Source organism: Bos mutus, chromosome 10 (assembly GCF_027580195.1).
Source record: "Bos mutus isolate GX-2022 chromosome 10, NWIPB_WYAK_1.1, whole genome shotgun sequence".
NCBI classification, from domain to species: domain Eukaryota; kingdom Metazoa; phylum Chordata; class Mammalia; order Artiodactyla; family Bovidae; genus Bos; species Bos mutus.
In genome coordinates this window covers 853,109-880,523 of record NC_091626.1, presented here as the reverse complement: position 1 = coordinate 880,523, position 27,415 = coordinate 853,109, and the positions used below count along the sequence as shown (strand labels likewise).

General features: G+C 41.6%; 1 protein-coding gene across 8 annotated transcripts in view; it reads left to right on the top strand.

Moving 5' to 3' along the window:
* The first annotated feature begins 4,487 nt into the window (after positions 1 to 4,487).
* The window catches only part of APC (APC regulator of WNT signaling pathway), a 131,681-nt gene continuing 108,753 nt past the window's right edge, over positions 4,488 to 27,415 (top strand). For 4 of the 8 annotated variants that reach the window (XM_070377183.1, XM_070377181.1, XM_070377179.1 and 1 more), the window contains exon 1: positions 4,739 to 4,876. Coding sequence is in view for 4 of the 8 variants with exons in the window: in XM_070377180.1 (XP_070233281.1) it covers positions 4,712 to 4,876 (165 nt within the window). In the remaining 4 variants the exon portion in view is untranslated. Of the gene's footprint in view, positions 4,877 to 27,415 lie in introns of all 8 variants that reach the window. The other 4 variants (XM_070377180.1, XM_070377175.1, XM_070377182.1 and 1 more) reach the window with 2 other exon arrangements.

The window sequence follows — 27,415 nt, the reverse complement described above, 5'->3', positions numbered from 1 at the left end:
AGGAGGTCAGTGAAGAAGAACTAAAGAGCCTCTTGATGAAAGTGAAAGAGGAGAGTGAAAAAGTTCACTTAAAGCTCAACAGTCAGAAAATGAAGAACATGGCATCTGGTCCCATCAGTTCATGGGAAATAGATGGGGAAACAGTAGAAACAGTTACAGACCTTATTTTTGGGGGCTCCGAAATCACTGCAGATGGCGACTGCAGCCATGAAATTAAAAGATGCTTGCTCCTTGGAAGAAAAGTTATGACCAACCTAGATAGCATATTAAAAAGGAGAGACATTACTTTGCCAGCAAAGGTCCATCTAGTTAAGGCTATGGTTTTTCCAGTAGTCATGTATGGATGTGAGAGTTGGACTATAAAGAAAGCTGAGCGCCAAAGAATTTATGCTTTTGAACTGTGGTTTTGGAGAAGACTCTTGAGAGTCCCTTGGACTGCAAGGAGATCCAACCAGTCCACCCTAAAGGAAATCAGACCTGAATATTCATTGGAAGGACTGATGCTGATGCTGAAACTTCAGTATTTTGGCCACCTGATGTGAAGAGCTGACTCATTTGAAAAGACCCTGATGCTGGCAAAGATTGAAGGCAGAAGGAGAAGGGGACAACAGAGGATGAGATGGTTGGATGGCATCACCGACTCAGTGGACATGAGTTTGAGTAATCTTCAGGAGTTGGTGATGGACAGGGAGGCCTGGTGTGCTGCAGACCATGGGGTCACAAAGAGTCAAAATGACTGAGCAACTGAACTGAACTGAGAGCTTCCTTGGTGGCTCAGATGGTAAAGAATCCTCCTGTAGTGCAAGAGACCTGGGTTCATTCCCTGGGTTGGGAAGATCCCCTGGAGAAGGGCATGGTAGCCCACTCCAGTAAGGCATCACTAGCTGCATTTTAGCGCCACAGGTTGAAATGATATTTTGGATGCATGTGTGCATGCTAAGTCATGTCTGACTCTTTGTGATGCTGTGAACTGTTGCCCACCAGGCTCCTCTGCCCATGGGATCTTCCAGGAAAGAGTACTATAGTGGGCAGCCCATCCCCATCTCTTTCCTCTGCTTCAAGCCCTGAGAGTCTCTTTCCTCTACTTCAAGTCCTCACACATACACGCACACACACACACATATGAAGAGACAGTGGGGTGTATTAGTTTCTAAGGCTGCTATAACAAAGTGCCACGAACTGGGTAGCTTAAAACAATGGATGTTTATTGTCTCACAGTTCTGGAGGCTATACATCTGAGAGCAAGGTTTTGACAGGACTGCATTTCCCCTGAAATCTGTAGAGAAATCCTCACTTGCCTGTTTCTCAGTGTTGGTGGCTAGCCAGCAGTCTTTGGTGTTCTTGGCTTGCAGGTGCACGACTCCAATCTTTGCCTTTGCCATCAAACAGCCTTGTCCCTGTGTGTTTCTTTCTTCATTTGGCTGTCTTCTTATAAGGACACTAGTTATTGGATTAGGGGTCCACCTACTCCAGTATGACCTCATTTGAACTTAATTACATGTGTAATTATCCTATTCGCAAATAAGTTCATATTGTTGAGTACTTGAGGTTAGGAATTCAACATATCTTTTGAGGAGTGGGGGAACGATTAACCAATAACAGATGGTAACCATGAGGAAAGCATACCAGAGAAACCAAAGACATTGCCTTGATTCCAGAATTTATTCCAAGAAGGAGTCCTACTACAGTGGGGTAGAAGATCGAAGAATCTTTTTAAGTATGTATTCCCACCTACTATTTGGTTAGCTTATGGACTAACTGGGTTTGATTGACAAGTGTATGCTATCATGAGTTAATGATATTAAAAAAGCTGAATGCCTTCATCTAAAGACTGAATGGCCCTGGATACAGGATAGCGGCCCTATCCTTTCTTGTCCCAGCTATCCTGTTTAGAGGGAAATGATGGTGTATAATTTTGATGAGTAAATGGGATAAGTTATTGTTGTGGTGAGGATGTCACTCTTTGCCAGAGAACTGTCTTTGATGTCTAAAGTACTACTTGGGACCTAGATGAAAGAGTTAGTCATACAGTAACAAGCCTAACCAAGGGGATGCAGCTAGCATTTAGGAAATGCACCCATTTTTCTGTATCTCTTTTCCTTTGATCAAACGTGTACACATTATTAATTAAAAAAATACAAATTTTAAAAAGACATGAAAAGGAAATGGTAAAATGAGCTCTGCCCTAGTCCAAAAGGAAAAAAAAAAAAAAATCACAGCAATCTCAAATCAGGCCCTTTGTTGAGATCCTATACAAGAACAGCAGTATGATTGGGATTCTTAAATGGCAGTGGCTGAAATGGCTAATAAAAGCCTGCGAATGACACAGAATCAAATCACCAAATAAACCCATCTCAAAATCCAGTTTCTCTAGAAGGGAAGGGCATGAACTTTATGGTTGGCACCGTCTCTTAATGTAGGACCTTGGGCAAGTGACTTAATCTCTCTCGTTTGCTATGTATAAAACTAAGGATAACTACCTAGCAAGGCTGTAGTGAGAATTAAGTATCTAGCTGAATGCAGGACACATATAATAGGTACTTCACTAAATTGAAGACTTCCACTCCCAGTCCTGCAAATATATGCAAAATACAATCTTTGCCCACTACCCCGTCACCTCCTCTTCATCTCATTCTCTTCCTCTCTCTCTCTTTTGCCAAAGTTCTTATTTATAATCTAGCAAAGGGTATATAAACAGGAAATGACTTGCATTTATGTTTAAAAACCAGTGTAAAACAATGTAGTATACCACTGACTACTTGCTGCTGCTGCTGCTAAGTCACTTCAGTCGTGTCCAACTCTATGCGACCCCAAAGACGGCAGCCCACCAGGCTCCCCTGTCCCTGGCATTCTCCAGGCAAAAACACTGGAGTGGGTTGCCATTTCCTTCTCAATGCATGAAAGTGAAAAGTGAAAGTGAAGTCGCTCAGCCATGTCCGACCCCCAGCGACCCCATGGACTGCAGCCTACTAGGCTCCCCCGTCCATGGGACTCTCCAGGCAAGAGTACTGGAGTGGGGTGCCATTGCCTTAAGTGCTGACAAACTGGACATTCCTAAAAACAGCACACATATTGAGTGATCACTCATGCCAGGCATGGTGCTAGGCATGGAGTAAGTTAAACATCTTCCCTCCCTGGTGGAATTCAGTTTAGTGAACTGAATGGTGAAGAAGCAATGAATAGATAATTGAGAAATATGTTCAGTGCCCTAAAAGAAATGATCAGGTGCAATGTGGAGACTAATGCAAGGGCAGGTGGGATATTTAGTTTAGGAAGGATGGCCTTTCTGAGGGGACATTTAAACTGAAACCTGAAAGATGAGAAGCTAGATGTGTAAAGAACAAGAGCAAGTGTCTTCAAGAAAGTGGAATCAGCATGTGCAATGAGGCAGTCAGGAGCTAGAAGTGTTTGAGGAGTAGTTCTGGCAGTGTCAACAAGATAGAGGGGCCACCATGAAGTAAAAATCCAGCTCTTAACATGGGCTCAATGCCCTACCTAAATTGCCCCTGTTCCCCCTGCCCCAACCTCATATCCTCCCCAGGCAACCATATCACCTATCCTTTCTGTCCTTTATGCGGTGTGATGGACAGGGAGGCCTGGCGTGCTGCGATTCATGGGGTCGCAAAGAGTCGGACACGACTGAGCGACTGAACTGAACTGACCTGAACTCATTCCCACCTCAAGAATGAGAGGTTTGCTGCGTTTGCTGTTCTTCTGTCGAGAACACTCTGCCCAGATGATTCTCATGACTTCTGGCCCCTGTGGTCAGTCAGGCCTCAGATCAAGTGTCATCTCTGGAGAGAGATCGCTAAGTACCACCCCTCACCCAACATTAACTTCTGGTGGTTTTTTTTCTCTTCCCATCCCTCATCACTATCAAACGTTATTTTGTTGATTTCTAAAAGTTCTTTTTGTTTGTTTTATACTCTCCCCTAAAATATAAGTCCCATGAGTTTATTTTCCTTATCGCTATAACCAGAATCATATCTAGAATATAAAGGAAACTCAAATATTACTTGTTGAATTTATGTTGAATGAAATAAAGCTTAAAGAGGTAACGCAAGATGTTAGAACTGGCCCAGTTGTGTGAGCGAGGACTTCCTGGAAGAGGTGTTTTCAGTTAAAATTGGAGGGGCAAAAGAGCGAAGGTGGCGCGCAGGTAAAAACAAGAACTGTGGAAATCACTCGTTCATTCCCGTCCTTTTTCACTAGCTTAGGAACACCTTTAGCGCTGGAGCCGCGTTTTACTAATCTTTCCCCAGCGCCTGTCCCGGGACCTGGCATACAGATAGGTTTTTACACAATGACTGGCTGTGGGGTGCGCAGATGGGTCTATTAACTCGGCTGCAGTACAGTTTGAGACTGGCCCACTAAGCCTGGCAGCACCGGTGCAAGAGAGCAGACGGCGGTGCCGAAGCCGGCCTTGGCAGCGCGCCTGCGCGTTACGATTCCCTCGCGGCGCGGCTCGGGGAGCCGGCAGCCTCGGCGCGCGCCTGCGCAGTGCGGTCTTCCCGCCTCCGACAAGATGGCGGCGGCTGAGTAGCGCGGGGGCGGGGTGTGGCCGCCGGAAGCCCGGCCGCTGCCGGGGGGAGCCGCGGGCGAAGGCCCGGGCGCAGCGGGCCGAGGCGGGATGCTGTTCCCAGGGAGCGCCGTTGGCCACCGGTGAGGAAGGTCAAGCACAGAGCTGCCTTCCCGAGCCTGAGCGACCCCTATGTACACCCCCCTCTGCTCGAGTGCGGTCGCCGCTTTGCCTGCTTCGGTACCGCCCTGTGCTGTCCGGTCCCGGAGCTCCGGCGGCGGCAGGGGCTGTGTCCGGCAGGAGAGGAAGCGCCCGGGCTGCGTCCGTGCTTCTGTCCGCGGGGCGAGCGTCTGGCAGGTGGGTGAAGATGCAGGCTTCGGTGTCTCCTCTTTGGGCAAAGCTTTCTCGGCTTTGCCACGCCGTGGCTCAGACCCTGGTGGTGCTCAGCCGGACTCTGCCGCTCCCTTGTCTCCACGTCCCGCCCCCTCTCCGCGCCCCGCTCCAGGCCTCCGGCTGGCCCCTGGCTTTGCATGCCCTCCATTCCCACCCAGGGGCTGGGGGTCGCGGCGCCGGCCGCCCTCCGCAACCTTTCCTGGCTCCTGCTGAAGCGTCAGCCCTTGCAAGCGGTCTCTCCTTTGCGTTAGGTGGGTGGGTCGTCTGCCTGTTTTAGTCACCTCCCCGTCTTCCTGGTTTCGACCTTCTTGCTTCCTTGAGAAGTCTTTTAACTGTCTGGAAAGCTTACCCTGGCTTATAGACTTACAAAGAAAAGCTTGCTATCCAGACGCCAGTGGATTTTGTTCATCTTGTTGGGGGAATCCAGGCCCCAGGAGACTGGGATGGTTTTGGGAATTTGACCATCGAACTCCTGCAAAGTTGAGGAATGGTGCCAGTGACGGCAAGTGATTCTTCATCTAAATTAATCCTTTTCTGACTACAGCAAGTCTTAGGTCTCTAAACTTTGGTGGGGGGGCGGGGGGACATATGTATACTAGATCCAGGGAAAGAATTGAGAAGTGGTCCTGTTTTAAAAGAAGGCTTTATGAAGGTAAGAAATGTAATAGCCCAAGAAGGGATCAGTGATTTTAGTGATTATTTTATTCACTGTTAGCCTAAATTGTCCACTGAAGCTTCAAAATCTTGTGTTGTCCGAGCCCTTTGTTTTATTTGGAAAGGACTAAAATGGAGAAAACGCTTTTTAAACTTGAAACTTATCAAATTTCTTGGATTCTCAATTGTTATTAGTACTACTTGACGATCCTTATTGTACTTGATATTTTCTGCAAAATTTAGGTTGTGCCAGTGTCATTTCTTCTTTAATTACTAGGGCAAGAGTAGTCAGAATTAATGGTGTAAAAAGCACAAAGTGAAGGAGGGATGTAGTAGTGGAGGAAGTTGCCATGTCTGATTTTTCCCATTTTTTCCTATAATTGGATAATGTGTCAAGAGCAGCAGAATGGCAAAACATGAGATTATGAATATAAATGATAGCTTGTCCATTGAGATTGCAGTAGGTGGACCTTTTAAAATTAAATTGAGTGATATCCTTTTTTTGAAGCCATCCTAGGTGCTCTCCAGAGTTACTAAAGCACAAACCGTTGTTGCCTTATTGGAATTCTGTGCTAAAAATCTTTAACAGGTGGGTTACAATTGGCCTGACAGATTTAACTTCTCGTTCTACCTCCTGACACACATCTGCCTTAACCTTTATTGTAGACTTTTGTCCTCTTGATGAATTTCTTAAATTTGGAGATAGAATTGTTCATTTTAAAAGGAGAGGAGATATTTTAAATGTTTGATTCCTGTACGGGCAAACTCACTCACTTGTTTGTTGCTGTGCTGAGTCGCTTCAGTCATGTCCGTCTCTTTGCGACCCTGTGGACAGCCAGACTCCTCTGTCCATGGGAATTCTTCAGGCAAGAGTATTGGAGTGGGTTGCCATTTCCTCCTCCAGAGGGTATTCCCGACCCAGGGGCTGGGCCGCACCTCTCAAGTCTCCTGCACTGGCAGGTGTGTTCTTTACCACTAGGGCCACCGGGGAAGGCTCTTGGTTTCCTGCACCCAAGGACTGCGTGTCTTTAGAGGTGATTGTCTCTCAGTTCTGTGCTTTTAGCTGAAAGGATAGTGCTGAGCCCTAATCAGTAGCTCATTGCCTGAGGCATTGTGTCAAGACCTGTCTGACCACAAACAATCCACTCTTCCACACTTACGGAACCTGTTTTCTCTCTCTTCCCTTCTTCTTTAGGAGCCCTGCCATCTTTGTGTCTCAATTCATTCAATTCATTAGCCTACTGCTCTTTGCATTTGCCTCCCCTTGTCACCAGGGTCCCATGGTCGTCAGTTTTTACCAGCCTGTCATTGATGCCTTAGAATACTTAACTTTATGTCAGTTTATCTTTTTAGTGCCCAATTCTGAACAGGCCTCATCACTTTTTGATCCGTGAAGGATACAGGAGACAGTTGTGTGAGGATTTTGGTTTGTTTTCATACCAATTAGTGTTCTGTTATCTTCCAAATCTTTAATGTCGGTTGTGTTTTTTTTTTTTGTTTTTTTTTGTCTTACTTCATGAAAGTTTTTATAGCAAGTAACTTTATCTTTTCCTTTCCTGAGAAAAATCTCAAACATCTGAGGTATAATCGTTTCTATCCTGATATCATTTCTTTACTTACCCTTTTCTGAAAAGAAGGAATTCTCCTTCCTTTTCTTCAAGAGCAACCTTCTCCAGATGTGTCCATGATATCCCTCTCTATCTTTCTTTCTCAGTAATTATCCATTAACACTCCTTTTTAAGTCTCGTTCTCTCTAGCCTACATACACGCTTAAATATATCTTTGCCAGAGCTGCCAAACACAGTGCTGTGTGCCGTGCAACTCACAGAAGCCAGTCTGAATTTTGAGCCTGCTGTGCCACTGTATTTTTATTCTTTAATCCTAGGAGCCTGGTATAGTTGTTCAGTTGCTCAGTGGGGTCCAGCTGTTTTCAACCCCATGGACTGCAGCATGGCAGACTCCTCTGTCCTCCATTATCTCCCGGGGTTTGCTCAAATTTATGTTCGTTGAGTCGGTGACACTACCTAGCCATCTCATCCTCTGTCACCTCCTTCTCCTTTTGTCTTCAGTCTTTCCTAGCATCAGGGTCTTTTCCAGTGAGTTGGCTTTTCGCATCAGGTGGCCAAAGTATTGGAGCTTCAGCTTCAGCATCAATCCTTCCAATGAATATTCAGGGTTGATTTGCTTTAGGATTGGTTGATCTCCTTGCAGTCCCGGGACTCTTAAGAGCCTTCTCCAGCACGACAATTCTCAATTCTTTGACACTCAGTCTTCTTTATAGTCCAACTCTTATCCGTCTGTGACTACTAGAAAGACCATAGCTTTGACTATATGCACCTTTGTCAGCAAAGTGATGTCTCTCCTTTTTAGTATGCTGCTGAGGTTTGTCATAGAATTTCTTCCAAGGAGCAAGCATCTTTTAATTCCATGGCTGCAGTCACCATCCACAGTGATTTTGGAACTCAAGAATATAAAATCTATCACTGCCTCCAGTTTTTTCCCTTCTATTTGCCATGAAGAGATGGGACCAGATGCCATGATCTTAGTTTCTTGTATGTTGAGTTTCAAGCTAACTTTTTCATGCTCTTCTTTAACCCTTATCAAGAGGCTCTTTAGTTCCTCTTCACTTTCTGCCCTTAGAGTGAAGGCAGATGATACCCTTATGGTATCATCTTCATATCTGAGTTTGTTGATATTTCTCCTATCAATCTTGATTCCAGCTTGTGCTTCCTCCAGCCCAGCGTTTCTCATGATGTACTCTGTATATAAGTTAAATAAGTAGGGTGACAATATACAGCTTTATTGTACTCTTTCCCAGTTTGCAACCAGTCAGTTGTTCAATGTCCGGTTCTAACTGTTGCTTCTTGACCTGCATATGGGTTTCTCAGGAGGCAGGTAAAATGGTCTGGTACTGTTATTTCTTTAAGAATTTTCCACAGTTTGTTATGATCCACACATTCAAAGGCTTTTGCACAATCAGTGAAGCAGAAGCAGACGTTTTTCTGAAATTCTGTTGCTTTCTCTATGATCCAACAAATGTTGGCAGTTTGCTCCCTGGTTCCTCTGCCTTTTGAAAACCTAGCTTGTACATCTGAAAGTTCTAGGTTCACATTCTTTTGAAGCCTACCTTTAAGGATTTTGAGCGTTATCTTGTTAGCACGTGAAATGAGTACAGTTGTATGGTAGTTTGAACATTTCTTTGACATTACCTTTCTTTGGGATTGGAATGAAAGCTGTGACCTTTTCCAGTCTTGTAGCCACTACTGAATTTTCCAAATTTGTTGACATATTGAGTGCAGCACTTTAACAGCATCATCTTTTAGAATTTTAAATAGCTCAACTGGAATTCCATCACCTCCACTAGCTTTGTTGGTAGTAATGTTTCCTAAGGCCCCTTGATTTCACACTCCAGGATGTCTGGCTCTAGGTGAGTGACCACACCAACTGGTGTACTGTTCTATATATTTGTGCCACCTCTTCTTAATATCTTCTCCTTCTATTAGGTGCTTACCATTTCTGTCCTTTATGGTGCCCATTCTTGCATGAAATGTTCCCTTGATGTCTCCAGTTTTCTTGAAGAGATCGCTAGTCTTTGCCATTGTGTTGGTTTCCTCTATTTCTTTGCATTGTTCGTTTAAGAAGGACTTCTTATCTCTTGTTGTTATTCTCTGGATCCCTGCATTCAGTTGAGTATATCTTTCACTTTCTCCGTTGCCTTTCCCTTCTCTCCTTTCCTCAGCTCTTTGTAAAGTCTCCTCAGACAATCACTTTACCTTCTTGCATTTCTTTTTCTTCGGAGTACTGTGGTCACTGCCTCCTATACAATGTTATGAACCTCTTTACGGTGATGAACTTTGTATATAAACTCATATACAAACATATGAACCGCTTTCAATAAACTCATATACAAATATATGAACCTCTTTCAGTGTTATGAATCTGGTAGACACTTTCTCTACCAGATCTCATCTCTTAAATCCATTTGTCACCTCCACTGTATAATCATAAGGGATTTAATTTAGGTCATATCTAAATGACCTAGTTGTTTTCCCTATATTCTTCACTTTAGACCTGAATTTTGCTATTAGGAGCTCATGATCTGAGCCACAGTCAGCTCCAGGTCTTGTTTTTGCTGACTGTGTGGAGCTTTTCCATCTTCAGCTGCCAAGAACATAATCAGTCTGATTTTGGTATTGACCATCTGGTGATATCCATGTGTATAGTTGTCTCTTGGTTGTTGGAAAAGGGTGTTTGCTATGACCAGCATGTTCTTTTGACAAAACTCCATTAGCCTTTGCCCTGCTTTTGCACTCCAAGGCAAAACTTGCCTGTTATTCTGGGTGTCTCTTGACTTCCTACTTTGTATTCCAATCCCCTGTGATGGAAAGGACATCTTTTTTTGGTGTTTGTTCTAGAAGGTGTAGTTCGAGAACTACAGCAGTTCTGCTTCATAGAACTGTTCAACTTCAGCTTCTTTGGCATTAGTGGTTGGGGCATAGACTTAAGATAACTGTAATATTGAACAGTTTGCCTTGGAAACGAACTGAGATTTTCTTTTTTTCTTTTTTTTTTTTTTTGAGATTGCACCCAAGTACTGCATTTAGAACTCTTGTTGACTATAAGGACTGCTGCTAAGTCACTTCAGTCACGTCCAACTCTGTGCAACCCCATAGACGGCAGCCCACCAGGTTCCCCCGTCCCTGGGATTCTCCAGGCAAGAACACTGGAGTGGATTGCCCTTTCCTTCTCCAGTGTGTGAAAAGTGAAAGTGAAGTCGATCAGTCGTGTCCGACCCTCAGTGATCCAGTGGACTGCAGCCTGCGAGGCTCCTCCGTTCATGGGATTTTCCAGGCAAGAGTACTGGAGTGGGGTACTCCCTTTCTCCTAAGGGATTCTAGCCCACAGTAGTAGATATAATGGTCATCTGAATTAAATTCACCCATTCCCATCCATATTAGTTCAATGATTCGTAAGATGTTCATTCTTGCCATCTGCTTCACCACATCCAATTTGCCTTGATTCATGGACCTAAGGTTCCAGGTTCTTATGCAATATTGCTCTTTACAGCGTCAGACTTTAACCATCAGCCACATCCGCACAACTGAGCGTCATTCCCGCTTTGGTTCAGCCACTGCATTCTTTCTGGAACTAGTAACGACTGCCCTCCACTCTTGCCCAGGAGCATGTTGGGCACCTTTTGATGGTGGTGCTCATCTTCCGGTGTCATGTTTTTTTTGCCTCACACTGTTTGTGGGGTTCTTGCGGCAGGAATACTGGAGTGGTGTGCCGTCTGCTCCTCCCGTGGACTGCGTTTTGTCAGAAGTCTTCACTGTGACCCGTCTGTCTTGGGTGGCCCTGCACAACATGGCTGATAGCTTCATTGAGTTACACAAGCCCCTTTACTGCAACAAGGCTATGATCCATGACGGGATATAGTAGGAAGAACGTTTACTTTTAAGCTTCAAAGATCTGATTTTAAAGTCTACTGAAACCCATTACTGTCTGTGTGGTTGTGGCAAATTACTGCTCAGGCTGTATTCTTTATCTGTAAAGTAGAATGTTGTACGAGGAGGGCGTGGCAACCCAATGCAGTATTCTTGTTGGAGAATCACCATGGACAGAGGAGCTTGGTGGACTATAGTCCATGGCATCACAAAGAGTCGGACAAGACTGAGCGACTCAGCACAGCACAGAATGTTATACTTACCTCACAGAGTTGTAATCAACGGAGTTTAACACGCGTTACATGTCTTTCCAAGGCTTTGGTCCATTATGGAGTTCTTAAAAGTATACATTATTCTTTCCTTTGCACTCTGACTTCTTTTACCATTGCAGCACTGAAATTGCTTTTTAAAAAGTCATCTTGACAATCTAATTACCAAATCTAATGGCCTTATCTCAATCATCCTTGGTTTTCTTAGACCACTTTTGAAATATACTCTATAGGAATGAAATGATCTGATTTCTTGTTTCTTAGCTTTATAGTTCCTGATTCTCTTATGTCTCTGAAAGTTTCTTTAAATTTCCTGCAGTGTCTTGATATTGCTCTTCCCCCTAAACATAGCCGTTTCCTGTATCAGTTAGGATGCAAATAGGATTTAAAAACAGAAGTGTATTAGCTCAGGTAATTGGCAAGTGCATAGGTAGGATTAGTTTAAAGGGTGGTTTATTCATAAACTTAGCTTTGTTTAGTCCTTTAGTCCTCAGTCCTTAGTCAGGACTGAGGTTCTGTTTTTCCGTTTTCCTCTAAACTTTGTCCTCCCATTTGGGTTTCATGCTCAGACTGGCTTCCCTTCTAGATTAAATCCAAGTGCTTTCCGTCTTTCTCTGTAGTGTGATGACCTTTGCGCTCAGGTTTATCCTTTCATAGTTGCATGTTTCTCTTTCTGCTCCAGGCAGCACATTCTGACACAACCACCAAAGACAGGAGGAAGTTTGCCCTCTCATCTCTTGATGAAACCTTTCACAGAAAGCCTGTATCAGATTTCATTTTGGCCTTATTCATTTCAGTCACTCAGACGTGTCCAGCTCTTTGCGACCCCATGAATCACAGCACGCCAGGCCTCCCTGTCCATCACCAGCTCCCGGAGTTCACTCAAACTCATGTCCATCGAGTCAGTGATGCCATCCAGCCATCTCATCCTCTGTCGTCCCCTTCTCCTCCTGCCCCCAATCCCTGCCAGCATCAGGGTCTTTTCCAATGAGTCAACTCTTCGCATGAAGTGGCCAAAGTACTGGAGTTTCAGCTTTAGCATCCATTCCTTCCAAAGAACACCCAGGACTGATCTCCTTTAGAATGGACTGGTTGGATGTCCTTGCAGTCCAAGGGACTCTCAAGAGTCTTCTCCAACACCACAGTTCAAAAGCATCAATTCTTTGGTGCTCAGCTTTCTTCACAGTCCAACTCTCGCATCCATACATGACCACTGGAAAAACCATAGCCTTGACTAGATGGACCTTTGTTGGCTAAGTAATGTCTCTGCTTTTCAATATGCTATCTAGGTTGGTCATAACTTTTCTTCCAAGGAGGAAGCGTCTTTTAATTTCATGGCTGCAGTCACCATCTGCAGTGATTTTGGAGCCCCCCAAAATAAAGTCTGACACTGTTTCCATTGTTTCCCCATCTAGTTCCCATGAAGTGATGGATGGGACCAGATGCCATGATCTTAGTTTTCTGAATGTTGAGCTTTAAGCCCACTTTTTCACTCTCCTCTTTCACTTTCATCAAGAGGCTTTTGAGTTCCTCTTCACTTTCTGCCATAAGGGTGGTGTCATCTGCGTATCTGAAGTTATTGATATTTTTCCCAGCAATCTTGATTCCAGCTTGTGCTTCTTCCAGTCCAGCGTTTCTCATGATGTACTCTGCATAGAAGTTAAATAAGCAGGGTGACAATATACAGCCTTGACGTACTCCTTTTCCTATTTGGAACCAGTCTGTTGTTCCATGTCCAGTTCTAACTGTTGCTTCCTGACCTGCATACAGGTTTCTCAAGAGGCTATTACTTATGCCCTAGTTGCAAGGGGACTGGAAAAAACAATGTCTGGCATTTCAGTCTAGGAAGAAATTAGATGAATGGCTACAGGGAAGGTAACCAACATTGTCAGTGACATATACTGATAGTATTGTGTAGAGAAGTAAGCTTAAATGAATGAGAATTTTCAGACAGTAGTAGCAGACTTAAAGCACTGCTTATCTCAAGAGCTGATATAAGCTATACTTAGGACTGAATCAGTCATTTAGATAGTCATGAATGACTAATTAAAATTGGATTATTATATAAAATTTGTATATTTGAGTGTTATATTCCACTTCTTTTAAGGTGGTTGTTAAGTGCATTTACGCATGCACTGTGAGAAATGGATATATGTAGCAATATTAGGGAATAGATTTGTGGTTCTTGGAGATGAGAGGTATTTAGAAATCTAAGGATTTGGTTTTTTTGGTTGTCACAGTGATTGTGAGGTCCGGTCCAGTTACTGGTAGAGATGAGATATACCAAGTGTCCTGTGATGTTTGCCCACAGAACAAGAATTGTCCCTTCCAAAATACCAATAGAGCCCCTAAACACTGAAATAACAAATGCTTTGGGTTTTGAAAGAATTCATGGAGATTCATCTGTATACTTACATTGCAAGTGACAGAAAACCAAATTCAGACGGCCCACACAGTAAAGGGCATGATTAGATCTTGTCCTTGAACGTCAGCTAGGGCTTCGTCCAGTCTGAGACCATCAAGGACTTGGCTTTGTTTCTGTGGTTTGTTCTGCTCTGTCATTCCTCTTGTTTTGGTTTCATTCTCAAGCTGGCTTATCTCATGGTAGCAAATTACTGTAGCACTTTCAAAGTCAATACTCTCATTTTGTATGTAAAGTAAAATGAAGTATATCTTTTGTTATTTGATTTTGCAAGTATTTGTTGAATGTCATCACTGTTGAAACTTCCCTGAGCACCTACCCCTAAAAGTTGATTACTTCCTCTGTTATGTTACAACTTTACAAAACTCTATTACATGCCATATTCTATGGTTATTATGTTTATATGTCTCATGCATTAATTTGTCTTAATTGTCTATGTATTCTTAATGTGTAGAATACTCTCTGACTTAGTGGTACACAGTAACCATTTATGGATGAGTGAGACAGGAAGGAAGGATATGGGAAGGGGCGGAGAAGGAAATGGCAACCCACTCCAGTGTTCTTGCCTGGAGAATCCCAGGGACGAGGGAGCCTGGTGGGCTGCCGTCTCTGGGGTCGCAGAGAGTCGGACACGACTGAAGCGACTTAGCAGCAGCAGCAGCAGCAGCAGCAGCAGAGAAACATAGGAAGTCCCCATTCCTTCCTGTTACTGAACCCTGAATTATGAACGTTGTACTCCTACCACCAAAGTATGTGTATAATGCTCTTGTGATTGAGAATGGATTCATTTGAAAGCTTTACTGAATTCTAGTAGTGTTCCATCATTATTTTCTCAGCAAAACTAAAACCAGTTACCATTTTTTGTTCTTTCAACAAGTATTTTTGAAAGCCTGCTGTTGGCACATAATGTAACAACAATGGTAAACAAGATAGAGCTATGCTTTCTCGGAGCTTAAATATCAGTGAGGGACATAGACACTATTCATGTGTGCACACTCAGTCTCACACACACACGTCAGGAAGCTAATAGGTTTTGAAGCAGAATAAGATAGATTCAGGGGATTAAAAAGTAACAGGATAGTATAATACTTCAGGTAGTTTGGTGAGAAAAGGCTTTTTGAGAAGCCCTTTTCTGAGTGAAGTGGATTAAGGCCTGGAACTATCTGGAAGAAACTGTTCGGGTAGAGGAAGCAGCAGCTTCTGACGTGGAAGTGTCCTTGGCATGTTGGAAGAACAGCATGTGGGAGGCCGTGGCTGAAGCAGAGTGAGAGAAAGGAGGGTGTGGCAGGAGAGGTGGCGGGACAGGTCAGGGGGCAGGGGTGGGGAGGGGAGACCAAGGAGAGTCCTGGAGGTCATTTAGAGACTTGATTTTATTATGAGGTGGAAACCACTGAAGGGTGTGAAGCATGGGAATATCCAGGTTTGACTTGATTTTTAGAGGATTACTCTGGCCCTGTTTGGAAAATTGATTTGTATCGAGGTAAGAATGCAAGTAGGAAAATCAGTTAGGAAACTTACAGTAATCTAGGTTGGAAATGTCGTGCTTGGGCAAGGTGGTAGTGGTGGAGGACCAAAGAAGTGATCGGATTTGTGATCTATTTAGAAGGTGAAGTAATGACAGTTTATTGATGGAATTGATGTGGGGTGTGAGGAAAATAGAAATAAAGGATGGCTCTGAGTTGTTTGATGTGAGCAACTGGGTGAAAGGTGGTATATGTTACTAGATAGAAACTGCGGGGCAAGGGGTACTGGTTAGCGGGAAGCAGGTTTGGAGGATTAAATCAGATTTGTTGTGGATGTGACTTTGTTTGAAATGCCTATCAGACACTCAACTGGAGACGTTGAGTATACACACAAACACACACACACACAGGTATATATATATTAGCTAGGAGTTTAAGAGAGAGATAGAGCTAGAGATAAATGTCGGAAATTATCAAACACCTAGATGGTGTTTCAGTCCATGGGACCAGATGAAATCACCTGAGGAGTGAGAATAGAATTCATGAAACACTTTGATGTTGAAAATGGCTTCCTATATCGAAGATTGGGAGCTTCTGTTTGGGACAATAATAGCATTCCGAGTATGGAGAAGATAGTGAGTAACCCTTGGAGAAAGAAGTGCAACTTGACCTGGACTTCAAAAGGATACAAAGAATAGAAAAGACTTTTTCCTTCTCTCATGTCAGGGACAGTGCCTGGCTTGCGGTGAGCATTCTACAGGTGCTGATGAATGAAGAAAAAAGGGAACAGCTCGAGCCAGAGGTATGGCAGCAGGCAAAGCCTGGAGTGTTTTAAAAGAAAGTCAGAGACCTAGAGAAGGTATTGGGTTGGCCAAAGTTTGTTCGGGTTTTTCTGTAACATGTTATGGAAAGTCATCCAAAGTAGGGTTGGGTTGGTCTATTCAAGGCTTTAAAATGCTAAAATGCCAGTTGTGTTTAACTCTGTGATCTAATGATTTTCAACTGTTTCATTCATTAGCACAATACCTTTAGTTCTTGGCCTCCTAACAAACGCTCAGTCAATACTGAATGGCTTCTGTGGTGGCTCACTGGTAAAGAATTCGCCTGCCAAAGCAGGAGACACAGGAGACATGGGTTCGATCCCTGGGTTGGGAGGATCCCCTGGAGAAAGCAGTGGCAACCCACTCCAGTACTCTTGCCTGGGAAATCCTATGGATTGGCAGGCTATAGTTCAGGGAGTCGGAAAAGAGTCAGACACACTTAGTGACAGAACAGCAGCAACAACAATAAAATTATTATTTCTAATGATAAGCTTTAAAAAGTTATACTTTATTATTGATGTAAAATTATTTGTGACATCTCTCATAACCAGTCAGAAAATACCAGAGATAGCAGCCCTGAGGATGAAAGTGGCTTTCAAAAAACCAAGGAGCCACTAACAGTTTTATGTTAAGAGACAAACGATTATTTTGTTTTTATAAAGATAATTGCCTGAAGCCTGTTTGTTGATCATTTTCTCCTTTAGCTGTCAAGGAGCAAACTGGTTAGAATTATGGGGGTGTTAGCTAGAAAGTCCGGAGAAAGCAGTGGCACCCCACTCCAGTACTTTTGCCTGGAAAATCCCATGGACGGAGGAGCCTGGTGGGCTGCAGTCCATGGGGTCACACAGAGTTGGACACAACTGAAGTGACTTAGCAGCAGCAGCAGCTAGCTAGAAAGTCACTCAGTCATGTCTGACCTTTGTGACCCCATGGACTGTATAGTCCATGGAATTCTCTAGGTCAGAATACTGGAGTGGGTAGCCAGCCTTTCTCCAGGGGATCTTCCCAACCCAGGGATTGAACCCAGGTCTCCCACATTGCAGGCAGATTCTTTACCACCTGAGCCACAAGGGAACTTCCCTGGTGGCTCAGACGGGAAAAGCGTCTGCTTGCAACGCGGGGAGACCCGGCTTTGAGCCCTGGGTGGGGAAGATCTTCTGGAGAAGAAAATGGCAACCCTCTCCAGTACTCGTGCCTAGAAAATTCCATGGATGGAGGAGCCTCGTAGGCTACAGTCCATGGGGTCGCAAAAGAGCGGGACACGCCTGAGCAACTTCACTTTCACTTTTCACTTTCTAGCTAGAAAATTGGAGATGATGTATCTTTGGAAATCTAATTATTATTTTTAAGTTATATTATTTTAAATATAATTATGATTAGAAGTTCTCTCTGTGCTAATTAGCATATGATAGACTTAACACAATTTAAATGTTAAAAAATAATTTATCTGAATAAAATGGTACGGAGATACAAGTTGAAATTTTAAAGTTACCCTTTGAAGGAACTTTTTAAAATACTTAGGATACTTTATTTAGGTTTGTGATTACTTTCGTCAGTTCTTATGTATCCCATTCCTAAAGTTTGCTGTAGTCATTAAAGAAAATTCAGGAACTACAAAAGTACAGGTGACATTCATAAGCTGATCATATGAAGAAAACCAGTGTAGTTTTCGTCTCTCCCAACCCTTCCCTCCGGCTTTCATTACCCTCCGTCCCTCTCTTCTTCCCTCTGTCTCTCACTTTCTTCTTTGTGCCTAGGGCTTTTTCCCCGTTACAGTATAAACGTGTATATATCTAATTTTTTTAAATTAGGTTATATTCATTTCTTGGAATATTTGATAAATCTTATTTTTATTGACTGTATCATCCCATTGTAAAAATTATTTTTCTTAATTGTTTCCTGGAGTTGGTTATTTAGTTTAGGTTTTCTGTTTTATTATCATGTGGGCAGTGAATGTCTTGACACGTGGATTTTTTTTCTCTTTGTCTTTTTCTTTAGAATAGGATGATAGGCAATGGAGTTACTAAATAAGGTTTCATCGTAAACATTTTTAAGGTTCATGATACATGTTGCCACATTGTACAATGTCTTGTAAGCCCAATAAATGTTAATTGGTGTGAAAGTAATCCTAACTGGGTGGTGGGGGGGAGGTTAGGACCTACGGAGTTGCCAAGCTTGAGTGATAGGCTAGGTTAGCCTTTTATTTCCAAATATTTCTTTCTTATCTTTAATATATATTTCAAGGTGTATATAAAAAATAACATGAAGAACTTAACATGTTACTGCAAACACACATGGAGTTATTCCTCAGGTCAAAAGACGTACAACGCTGCCGTCGTCCCAGAGCGGCCTTCCGGTTCCTGGTCTTCAAGAGAAAGCTTTCAGCATTTCACTCCAAGTCTGTTTGCTAAAAGCTTGTTTCGTTTTGTTTTTGTGAAAACCTTGTATCATATTAAAGAAGTTCCGTTCTGTACCCAGTTTACTAAGAATTTTGTGTTTTGTTCTTTTTGAATTTAATGCTTTTTTTGTTGTTGTTGCAGCTTTTTATTACCATATGAATTTTCTCCTTCACTATATTAATATATTGAATTATATGTTATTTAAAATCTTAAACCTAACCTGATTTCTGAGATAAACCTAATTTTGTTTTACAGTATTACTCTTTTTATGTATTTCTGGATTCAGTTTGATAGTCTGTTAATAGTTTTGTATCAGTGAGGTGGCCTATATTGTCCTTGTCAGAATTTGAAATCAACGGTTATCTCATACTAGCTTTATAAAATGAGCTGACCCTCATTTTCTATTCTGAAGAAGTTTAAGTAGGACTGAATTGTTCTGTTAAATTTCTGTGAGAATCTGGCCGAGAAGCCATCTGGGCTGGTAATTTTCTTTGTAGAAAGATTTTTAATTACTACTTTGATTTCTAATTTTTAAGCCTTCTCAGATTTTCTATCTGTTGATTATTTTGGTAGTTTTCCCCCTAAGAAGTTGTCTTTTTCATCTAAACTTTTAAATTTACTAGCATAAAATTATTTATAATAAGTATTAGCATCCATTTAATGGTTGCAGTAAAGAATTATCTTTTTGTGTCTGTTATAGGCTAAAACTACCTTCTGTTTTTCCTCATTCAGTCTCCCTGGGAATTGAGTAGTCACTCAAAGGAACCAAATTTTGAATCTTGCTGATTCCTTTTTTTATATTTGTTCTCTATTGCATTGATTGCTGCTCTTTATTTCCTTCCTTCTATTTTTGGGATTTACTTTTTTGTTCTTTTGCTAACTTCTTGTAGTTCACTACTTTTCAGCATTTCTCCCTTTTAAATATATGCATTTAAGGCTAAGCATTTCCCTCTAAGTACTGTTTTAGCTAGCTAAATTACTCAAATTTTAATATGTAGTACTTTTATAATTCACTTTAAAATGTTTTCTAATTTTCACTGGTACCTACTTTAACTTTTGTATAAGTTGAATGTATTATATTTCTCAATTTCTGAACACATGGAGATTTTCTAGTTATTTTTGAATGTTTTTTATTTCTAACAACATAAGAATGTCATCAGAGAACTCTAACAACATAACAGTGTCAGTAGAGAACAATCTCAGTGTTTCAAAGGTCAGTGATTTCAGACCTTTAAAATTTGAGATCTGCACTGTGGCCCCAGTATACTGTTTTCTCTCTACAGTTATTGAATGTGGTGTTCTATATATTTACATTAGGTCTTGCTTGTTTATCCCGTATTTCATATCTTCAGGATCTTAAGTGACCTTTTGTTTGCTTGTATCAATTACACAGACAAGGGTGTATTAAAATATCCCATTTACCACTGTAGATATATTTCCCCTTGTATTCTCTCAGCTCTTGCTTTATTTATTTGAGACAGTGCTAGTAGATGAATGTATGTATACATTGTGCTTAGTTGCTCAGTCATGTCTGACTCTTTGCAACCCTTTAGACTGTAGCCCTCCGGACTCCCCTGTCCATGGGATTTTTCAGGCAAGAATACTGGAGTGGGTTGCCATTTCTTTCTCCAGGGGATCTTTTCGACCCAGGGATCGAACCCACATCTCCTGTGTCTCATGAGTTGCCAGCAGATTCTTCCCCTGCTGAGCCATCAGGGAAGCCTAGTAGATGGATGTGTAATAGTTATATCTGCTTAGTGACTTACTGTTATGAAGTATTCTTCTTTTATTCTGAAAGTGCTTTTTGCATTAAGGTCTAGTTTGTCTGGGATTGATATAACAACACCAGTTTTCTTTTATTGTTTTCTAAGGCTGATCTACCTACACGGTTTAAAAAAATCATATTCTGCTTTTATGTTATCAAAGCCAGATTGTTTCTTGTCATATCATCTTGGCTGTTTCTAGCATTGTAACATGTAACTTGCTTCAAATGTAGGCACTAATAAGATACTGAGATAATGTCTTACTTCGTTGAATTTAAAAAGTAATGAGCATGATTTTGAATAAGTACTGAAGTTGTTTTAGGTTTCTCTTATTTTAAACATTAAAAAATGTAGTTTTGTCAGGAAAAGAGACTAAGATTTATATCCTTGAGCAGATATTACCGGCATGCAGTATACATATCAAAAACTGCAAGAGAAAACGAAATGAAAATAAATCTGCTACCCCTGTCTCTTCCCTGGTGGCTTAGATGGAAAAGAATCTGCCTGCTATGCAGGAGACCCTGGTTCAGTCCCTGGGTTGGGAAGACACCCTGGAAAAGGAATGGCAACCCACTGCAGTATTCTTGTCTGGAGAATTTCCTGCACAGAGGAGCCTGGTGGGCTATAGTCCATGGGGTCACAAAGAATCGGACACAACTGAGCAACTCACACTTTGACTTTGCACCCGTCTCTTGGTTACACATGTCCCCTCCACAGAGGCGACCACTGTGTGGTTAACACAGGTAACAGTGTAAGCACTGTGACCAGTTTCTTGTTTAGTTTTTCCAACTGTAGTCCACAGAAACCCAAATTTTGCAAATACAGCTTGTTAGATGGGCAAATATATATACTACTGTGGTAAACTCTTGGAGAAGGCAGTGGCACCCCACTCCAGTACTCGTGCCTGGAAAATCCCATGGACGGAGGAGCCTGGTAGGCTGCAGTCCGTGGGGTCGCTAAGAGTCAGACACGACTGAGCAACTTTACTTTCACTTTTTCCCTTTCATGCATTGGAGAAGGAAATGGCAACCCACTCCAGTGTTCTTGCCTGGAGAATCCCAGGGTTGGGGGAGCCTGGTGGGCTGCCATCTTTGGGGTCGCACAGACTCGGACATGACTGAAGCGACTTAGCAGCAGCAGCAGTGGTAAACTCTAATTTGTGTTTTCGTCCAAAGGTAGCATTCTGGAACATGACATACTTATGAATTTTAAATCATAATGATAACTGTCATTCAAGCTCCAGAACAGTTTTTTACTTCAAAAGTTACAAAGCAGATACTGGAAGAGGATAAACAGCTTTCTGCTTAAATCTGATTACCTAGTCCTTCAGTTTGGAAGTCCTTCTGGTTTGGACTTTAACAGAAGTGGTCCCATGGTTAAAGATAATTGGGAAAAATCTGACAAGGATGGCTCATTTGCTAGTTACTCAAGGGGGTGGCTATGAGGAATTTCTGTTACGGATTACAGTAAGGTGAAAGAATCTGTGTATTTTGCTTATTTTCTGTCTACATGAGCAACAAATGCTGAGTAGGGCTAGAGGATCTGCTTCCGGGGTCATTCACTCACTCATTTGGCTGGCAAGTTGGTAGTCATTGTAAGGACACTCAGGTAACCTTATGGAAAGGCCATCCTGGGACCCAAATGTTGACCTTTCCATGAGGTTACCTGAGCGTCCTTATAATACAGAGGCTGGCTCCACAGTAAGCAGTCCAAGAGACCAGGGTAGAGGCTACAGTGTCTGACAGTGACCTAACCTCAGAAGTCACACGCTTCTGCAGTGTTCTGTTGGTCACTCGTGTGTGTGCTCAGTCATGTCCAGTTCTTTGTGACCCTGTGAAAGGAGCCCCAGGAGGCTCCTTTGCCCTTGGGATTTTCCAGGCAAGAATACTGGAGTGTGTTGCCATGTCCTCTTCTAGAGGATCTTCTGACCCAGGGATCAAATTTGAGTCTCCTGCATCTCCTTCATTGGCACGTGGATTCTTTACCGCTGAGCCACCTGGGAAGCCATTGGTCACTCAGGTCAGCTCCATTCAGCATAGGAGAACACTATGCGAAAGCTTGAATATCAGAATTTAAAGATTGTTAAGGATAGTCTTTGAAAGTGGCTATAGTATCTCTCCCCATTTAAATAAGGATTGGATCAGCAATCTTATATTTGGTGTTTATGATAATCTCAAGGTGAATTTATTCAAAAAAGTCTAACACTTTCAGGGTGCTGCATACTTTTCTATTATTTATGCATTGCTCAGGAAAATGCCTGTTTGCCAATGTTTTCACAGTGATTTATTTTTTGTTGTATTTGATGCCTGATAAGAACAAAATTCACATAATCTGGGAATATCTAAAGAATTAGTATTCTAGCTTCCTCTTAGAAATTGTAGCATACATCCTCGAGCCTTAATATGGTGCTGAAATTTTGCCTGCCTTATCTATTGATGTTACTGCTTTAATCTAGCCATTGGATCCAGGTGTCATTCAGAACTTTGACTGTATATGGGCATTTACATTCAGAAAATAATGAATTCCAACTATACTGTTCACAAAATAAGGAGGTGCAAGTGGTAAAGAACCCACCTGCCAATGTAGGATATGTAAGATACGTAGGTTCCATCCCTGGGTCGGGAAGATCCCCTGGAGGAGGGCATGGCAACCCACTCCAGTATTCTTGCCTGGAGAATCCAATGGACAGAGGAGCCTGGTGGGCTACAGTCCATAGGGTCAAAAGAGTCAGACACAACTGAAGTGACTTAGCACATAAATACTTAGACTGCTGTAATAGTATGGAAGAACAAGGCTGCCAGTGTAAGAGAGAAAAAAAAAAAAAAAACTGTCCGTGTATTCTTTGTGAGAGAAATCTTCAGAGGAGTAAGAATTTGAAGATTTAAGTCTGGTAGGGAGAGGGACAGGAAATTTGTGAATCAAGTATCTGTTTATTTTCTGTATCAGATATCCAAGTGAAAAATAGATAGATATTCACAGAAGAGGGTTAGGATTTAAATTTGAGATTTAACATCATTAGATGACATTAAAAGCCTTGGGAGTAGGTGAGAAAACAGTGAGGAGAGAAAGCAGTCCTGATACAAGTCCTCAGGCACTCATGTTCTAGAAGACTCTTGAAGAGACAAATCAATAGAGGAAATCAGAGGGAAGAGGAAAACCAGGAGAACATGTCGTAGAGGACAAGAGATGACATCTACTTCAAGTAGAAGAGAGTGGTCTGCCTGGCCTAATGTTCCCAAGAGGTTACTGTTCTAAAATGAGGGCAATGGAATTAGGCCACTGGGTAGTCATTAGTGACCTTGACAATTGAGCTTCAGGAGATTTTTTAGGAATAGGGTGGGTTAAAGAGTGAATTAAAGGTGAGAAAATAGAGATAGGAAATGAAGGCCACTAGATCAAGAAGTTTTCCTGTGAGTAGAACAAAGAAATGGTCATATCTAGTTGGTGGGGGGTGCAGGGTGGAGGTGAAGGGGAGCTGAGGTCAAGAGAGGAATTTTCTGACCCAGGAATCGAACGCAGGTCTCCTGCATTGCAGGCAGATTCTTTACCATCTGAGCTATAGGGAAGTCCCGAGGAATTTCTTAAGATGTGTAATAATAGAGCACGTTTGTTCACGATAATGGTCCAGTAGAAGAGGGGAAACTGACTATACAGGAGACAGAGGGGTTAGTCAATGGTTTTCTGAAAAGACAAGAATAGCTGGACTCCATGCCCACGTTAGGGGCATGGTCTTTGATAGAAGCAGTGCTGCTTTTTCTATTTTAATAGAAGAGAAGCAGTGTAGAAGCTACAGTTCTACCGATCTTACAGGACTTGGCAAAGAGAGTTTTTTAAAAGATGTATGAAGTAAATATAAAGTTTTAGTTTTAAAAACATTAATCTATATTGAAAGAAGGAATTCAATTTATTAGTTTGCCTTGATTTTCCTTTCTCTCTTTCACTTTTAGAGTATAATGTTAAGTGTTCATGTTGAACTCTTATTGTGATTCATTCTCTTAATCTTTAAAATGAATCTGTATATTAGATCTGTTGTGAGTAGTCCAAGTGACCCAGAGGTTTCTGATTTGATTGACACAGTCCAGTAATGCCAGGTAGATTTTGTTTTGTCATTTTACTTAAGAATAAATTTGGATTGTTTACCCTGTAATAGAAAACATTTATCTTCAGATATTCAGAAGTGAAATAATTTTATAGTCTATGCATTGCCTTACATGCTAAACTTCAGCATAAAGCAGGAGGGAGGGACGATATTAAAAAAGCAGGAAATGGTAATATAGAATTAGGCAATGCTATCTGCAGTCAGTATATAAGGTATTGAAAAAGTCATTGTTTTCTCATCCAAGGTAAGAACTTGAGGATACTGTTTAAGAATAAAAGTCTTGACCCAAGTATTTGGTTTGAGGTTCTAATAAATAAACATCATTATCAGGCCATAAATTTATTCTTGCATATACAGTAGATTTTATTTTTAATGTCAATTTAAAAATTGGATTTTTTATTATCAAATCAAATGTATTTTGATGGCTTATTTGTGTGTTATAAATTGATAAATGATTGGCCAAGTGATCTAAGTATTTTATTTTAAATGTTAAGGTGATGGTAGTTTTAATTATGTTTTGGAAAAACCGCTATTTTTTAAAAACTCATTCTGTGTGCTCCTTTTTCTTGAATTCACAGTGATACCATAAACATTTGGTGCTGTTTTGGTAATTTAAGTCCCTGAACTCTTTAGTGTTGAAATCTCATCTTTATGAAGGAAGGTTTATAAGTTTGTATTGTAAATTGTACCTTTGGGAGCAGTGTTATAGCTGTTCTAGGTTTTTAGAAAAGATCAAAGCTAAAAACATTAAACGACATAATTTTAAAAAGACACATGGGCAAACATAAAATTCTGCTTTAAACATTTAGTTTTTAAAAAATTAATCAAAATTTTTTTTCTCCAGACGAAGGATAGCTTAAAACATTGGATGGCCAGAAACTGGAATTTTATCAGATTAGAGCACATTAATAATTTAGGAAAAAAGTTTCCTTTACTAATCAGGAGATATTTGAATATTTGTTAATTGGGTAAAATGATTGTCAAAGGTGATTTTTTAGTTTTTTGTCTTACTAACAACATAAATTAGTAAGTATGCTGTCAAAATTATCTCAAAATAAGACTAATTAAAACAGTTAAATTTCTTATAGAGTGTAAAATTCTGTTTTTTTCCTGTTACTATGTTTTCAATTGAAAAAGCCTTTGGTCATTAATTTTAACTATAAATTAGTAGTATATGCCTATAACGCCTGGTTATTTCTTCTCTAGAGTAAGAAATATCAACTGGTTCTGTTAATTTTTGTAAATCTTGCCATAATCATGTATCCTTCCTTATTTGAAACGTCTATATTTTTCATTGCCTATAAGAAGATGTCTAAAATTTTTAACCTACCAGACAAAATATAAAACTGCTGTAAAATATTCCTCAATCTCTTTGAAGGCTAGTTCTCTTGCTGCTTTCTCTCTGAACTCCTTCTTAATTGCCTAGCCAGAAATTATCAGATCTCATCCTTTGATACAGATATTACCTTGTATTAAAACTTCTCTTGCGCACATTTGTAAGTTGATACCTTACTCCTCTTTGTGTCATCTGCATTCATACATTCAACAGTGTTATTGGATATCTGCTGTGCACCAAACACTGTTGTAGGTGTGAAGGCAACAGCAGTGCATGAGAATCTAGGTTCCTATCCTCATGAAATTTATATTCTAGTTTGGAAATGATGATGAGGCAGACCAGAAATTAAACAAACAGATAGAAGCATAGAGCCTTTTAGATCTTAAATGTTTTGAGGAGAAAACAGTATATATGATAGAATGTTTAAGGACAGTACCAGTGTTGATTTGGTGGTGATGAAAGATCTCTTTGAAAATGTGACATTTACACCAAAGCTGAATGATAACGGTGGAGCAGTCATTTGAAGATTTGGGAGCAGAGTTCTCGAACTGAAAGACAGACAATGCAAAGGCATTAGGGAGAGGAGAGAAGGGGGGAGGTGGGGGAATAGGGTGGAAATGGAAGTAGGAGGTAGGTTATACAGAGTCTTGTAAGCAGAGGTAAGGGATTTGGAATTTATTCTAATTTAATTTCGAAGCCTGTGAATTGTTGTTTAGTTGATAAGTTGTGTTTGACTGTGCAGCTCCGTAGACTGTAGCCCATCAGGCTCCTCTGTCTGTGGGATTTCCCAGGCAAGAATACTGAAGTGGCTTGCCATTTCCTTCTCAAGGGGATCTTCCCCACACAGGGATCAAACCTGCATCTCCTACCTTAGCAGGGGAATTCTTTACCAGTGAGCCAGCAGGGAAGCCCAGCTTTTAAGGGTTCATGTGATTACATTGGGCCCACCCCAGGTCACCCTCCCCTCCTTTATTGAAAGTGTACTATACAAACCAGCACAGTATTAGGCACTGATTTGTCTTCTTGAGCAAGCAAAGATTTTAATCCAGAAGCCATGTAAAAACAAGGCAGAAGTGACCTACATTCTCAAGGAAAGTCCATGTCAAAAGGTCCAGGACCACAGTGCTCTGGAGTTGGCCTGCTTGAATCACAGGAGTTTGACTGTGGTTGTAAGAGTTAGTCCTTAAAGTTACAAGGCAACTTTCTCATGTCTCTTAGTTCAGTTCAGTTCAGTTCAGTCGCTCAGTCGTATCTGACTCTTGGCGACCCCATGAACTGCAGCACGCCAGGCCTTCCTGTCTATCGCCAACTCCCAGAGTCCACCCAAACCCATGTCCATCAAATCAGTGATGCCATCCAACGGTCTCATCCTCTGTCATCCCCTTCTTCTCCTGCCGTCAATCTTTCCCAGCATCAGGGTCTTTTCAAATGAGTCAGCTCTTTGCATCAGGTGGCCAAAGTATCAGAGTTTCAGCTTCAACATCAGTCCTTTCAGTGAACGCCCAGGACTGATCTCCTTTAGGTTGGACTGGTTGGATCTCCTTGCAGTCCAAGGGACTCTCAGGAGTCTTCTCCAACACCACAGTTCAAAAGCATCAATTCTTCGGCGCTCAGCTTTCTTTATAGTCCAACTCTCACATCCATACATGACCACTGGAAAAACCACAGCCTTGACTAGACAGACCTTTGTTGACAAAGTAATGTCTCTGCTTTTTAATGTGCTATCTAGGTTGGTCATAACTTTCCTTCCAAGGAGTAAGCGTCTTTTAATTTCATGGCTGCAATCGCCATCTGCAGTGATTTTGGAGCCCCCCAAAATAAAGTCAGCCACTG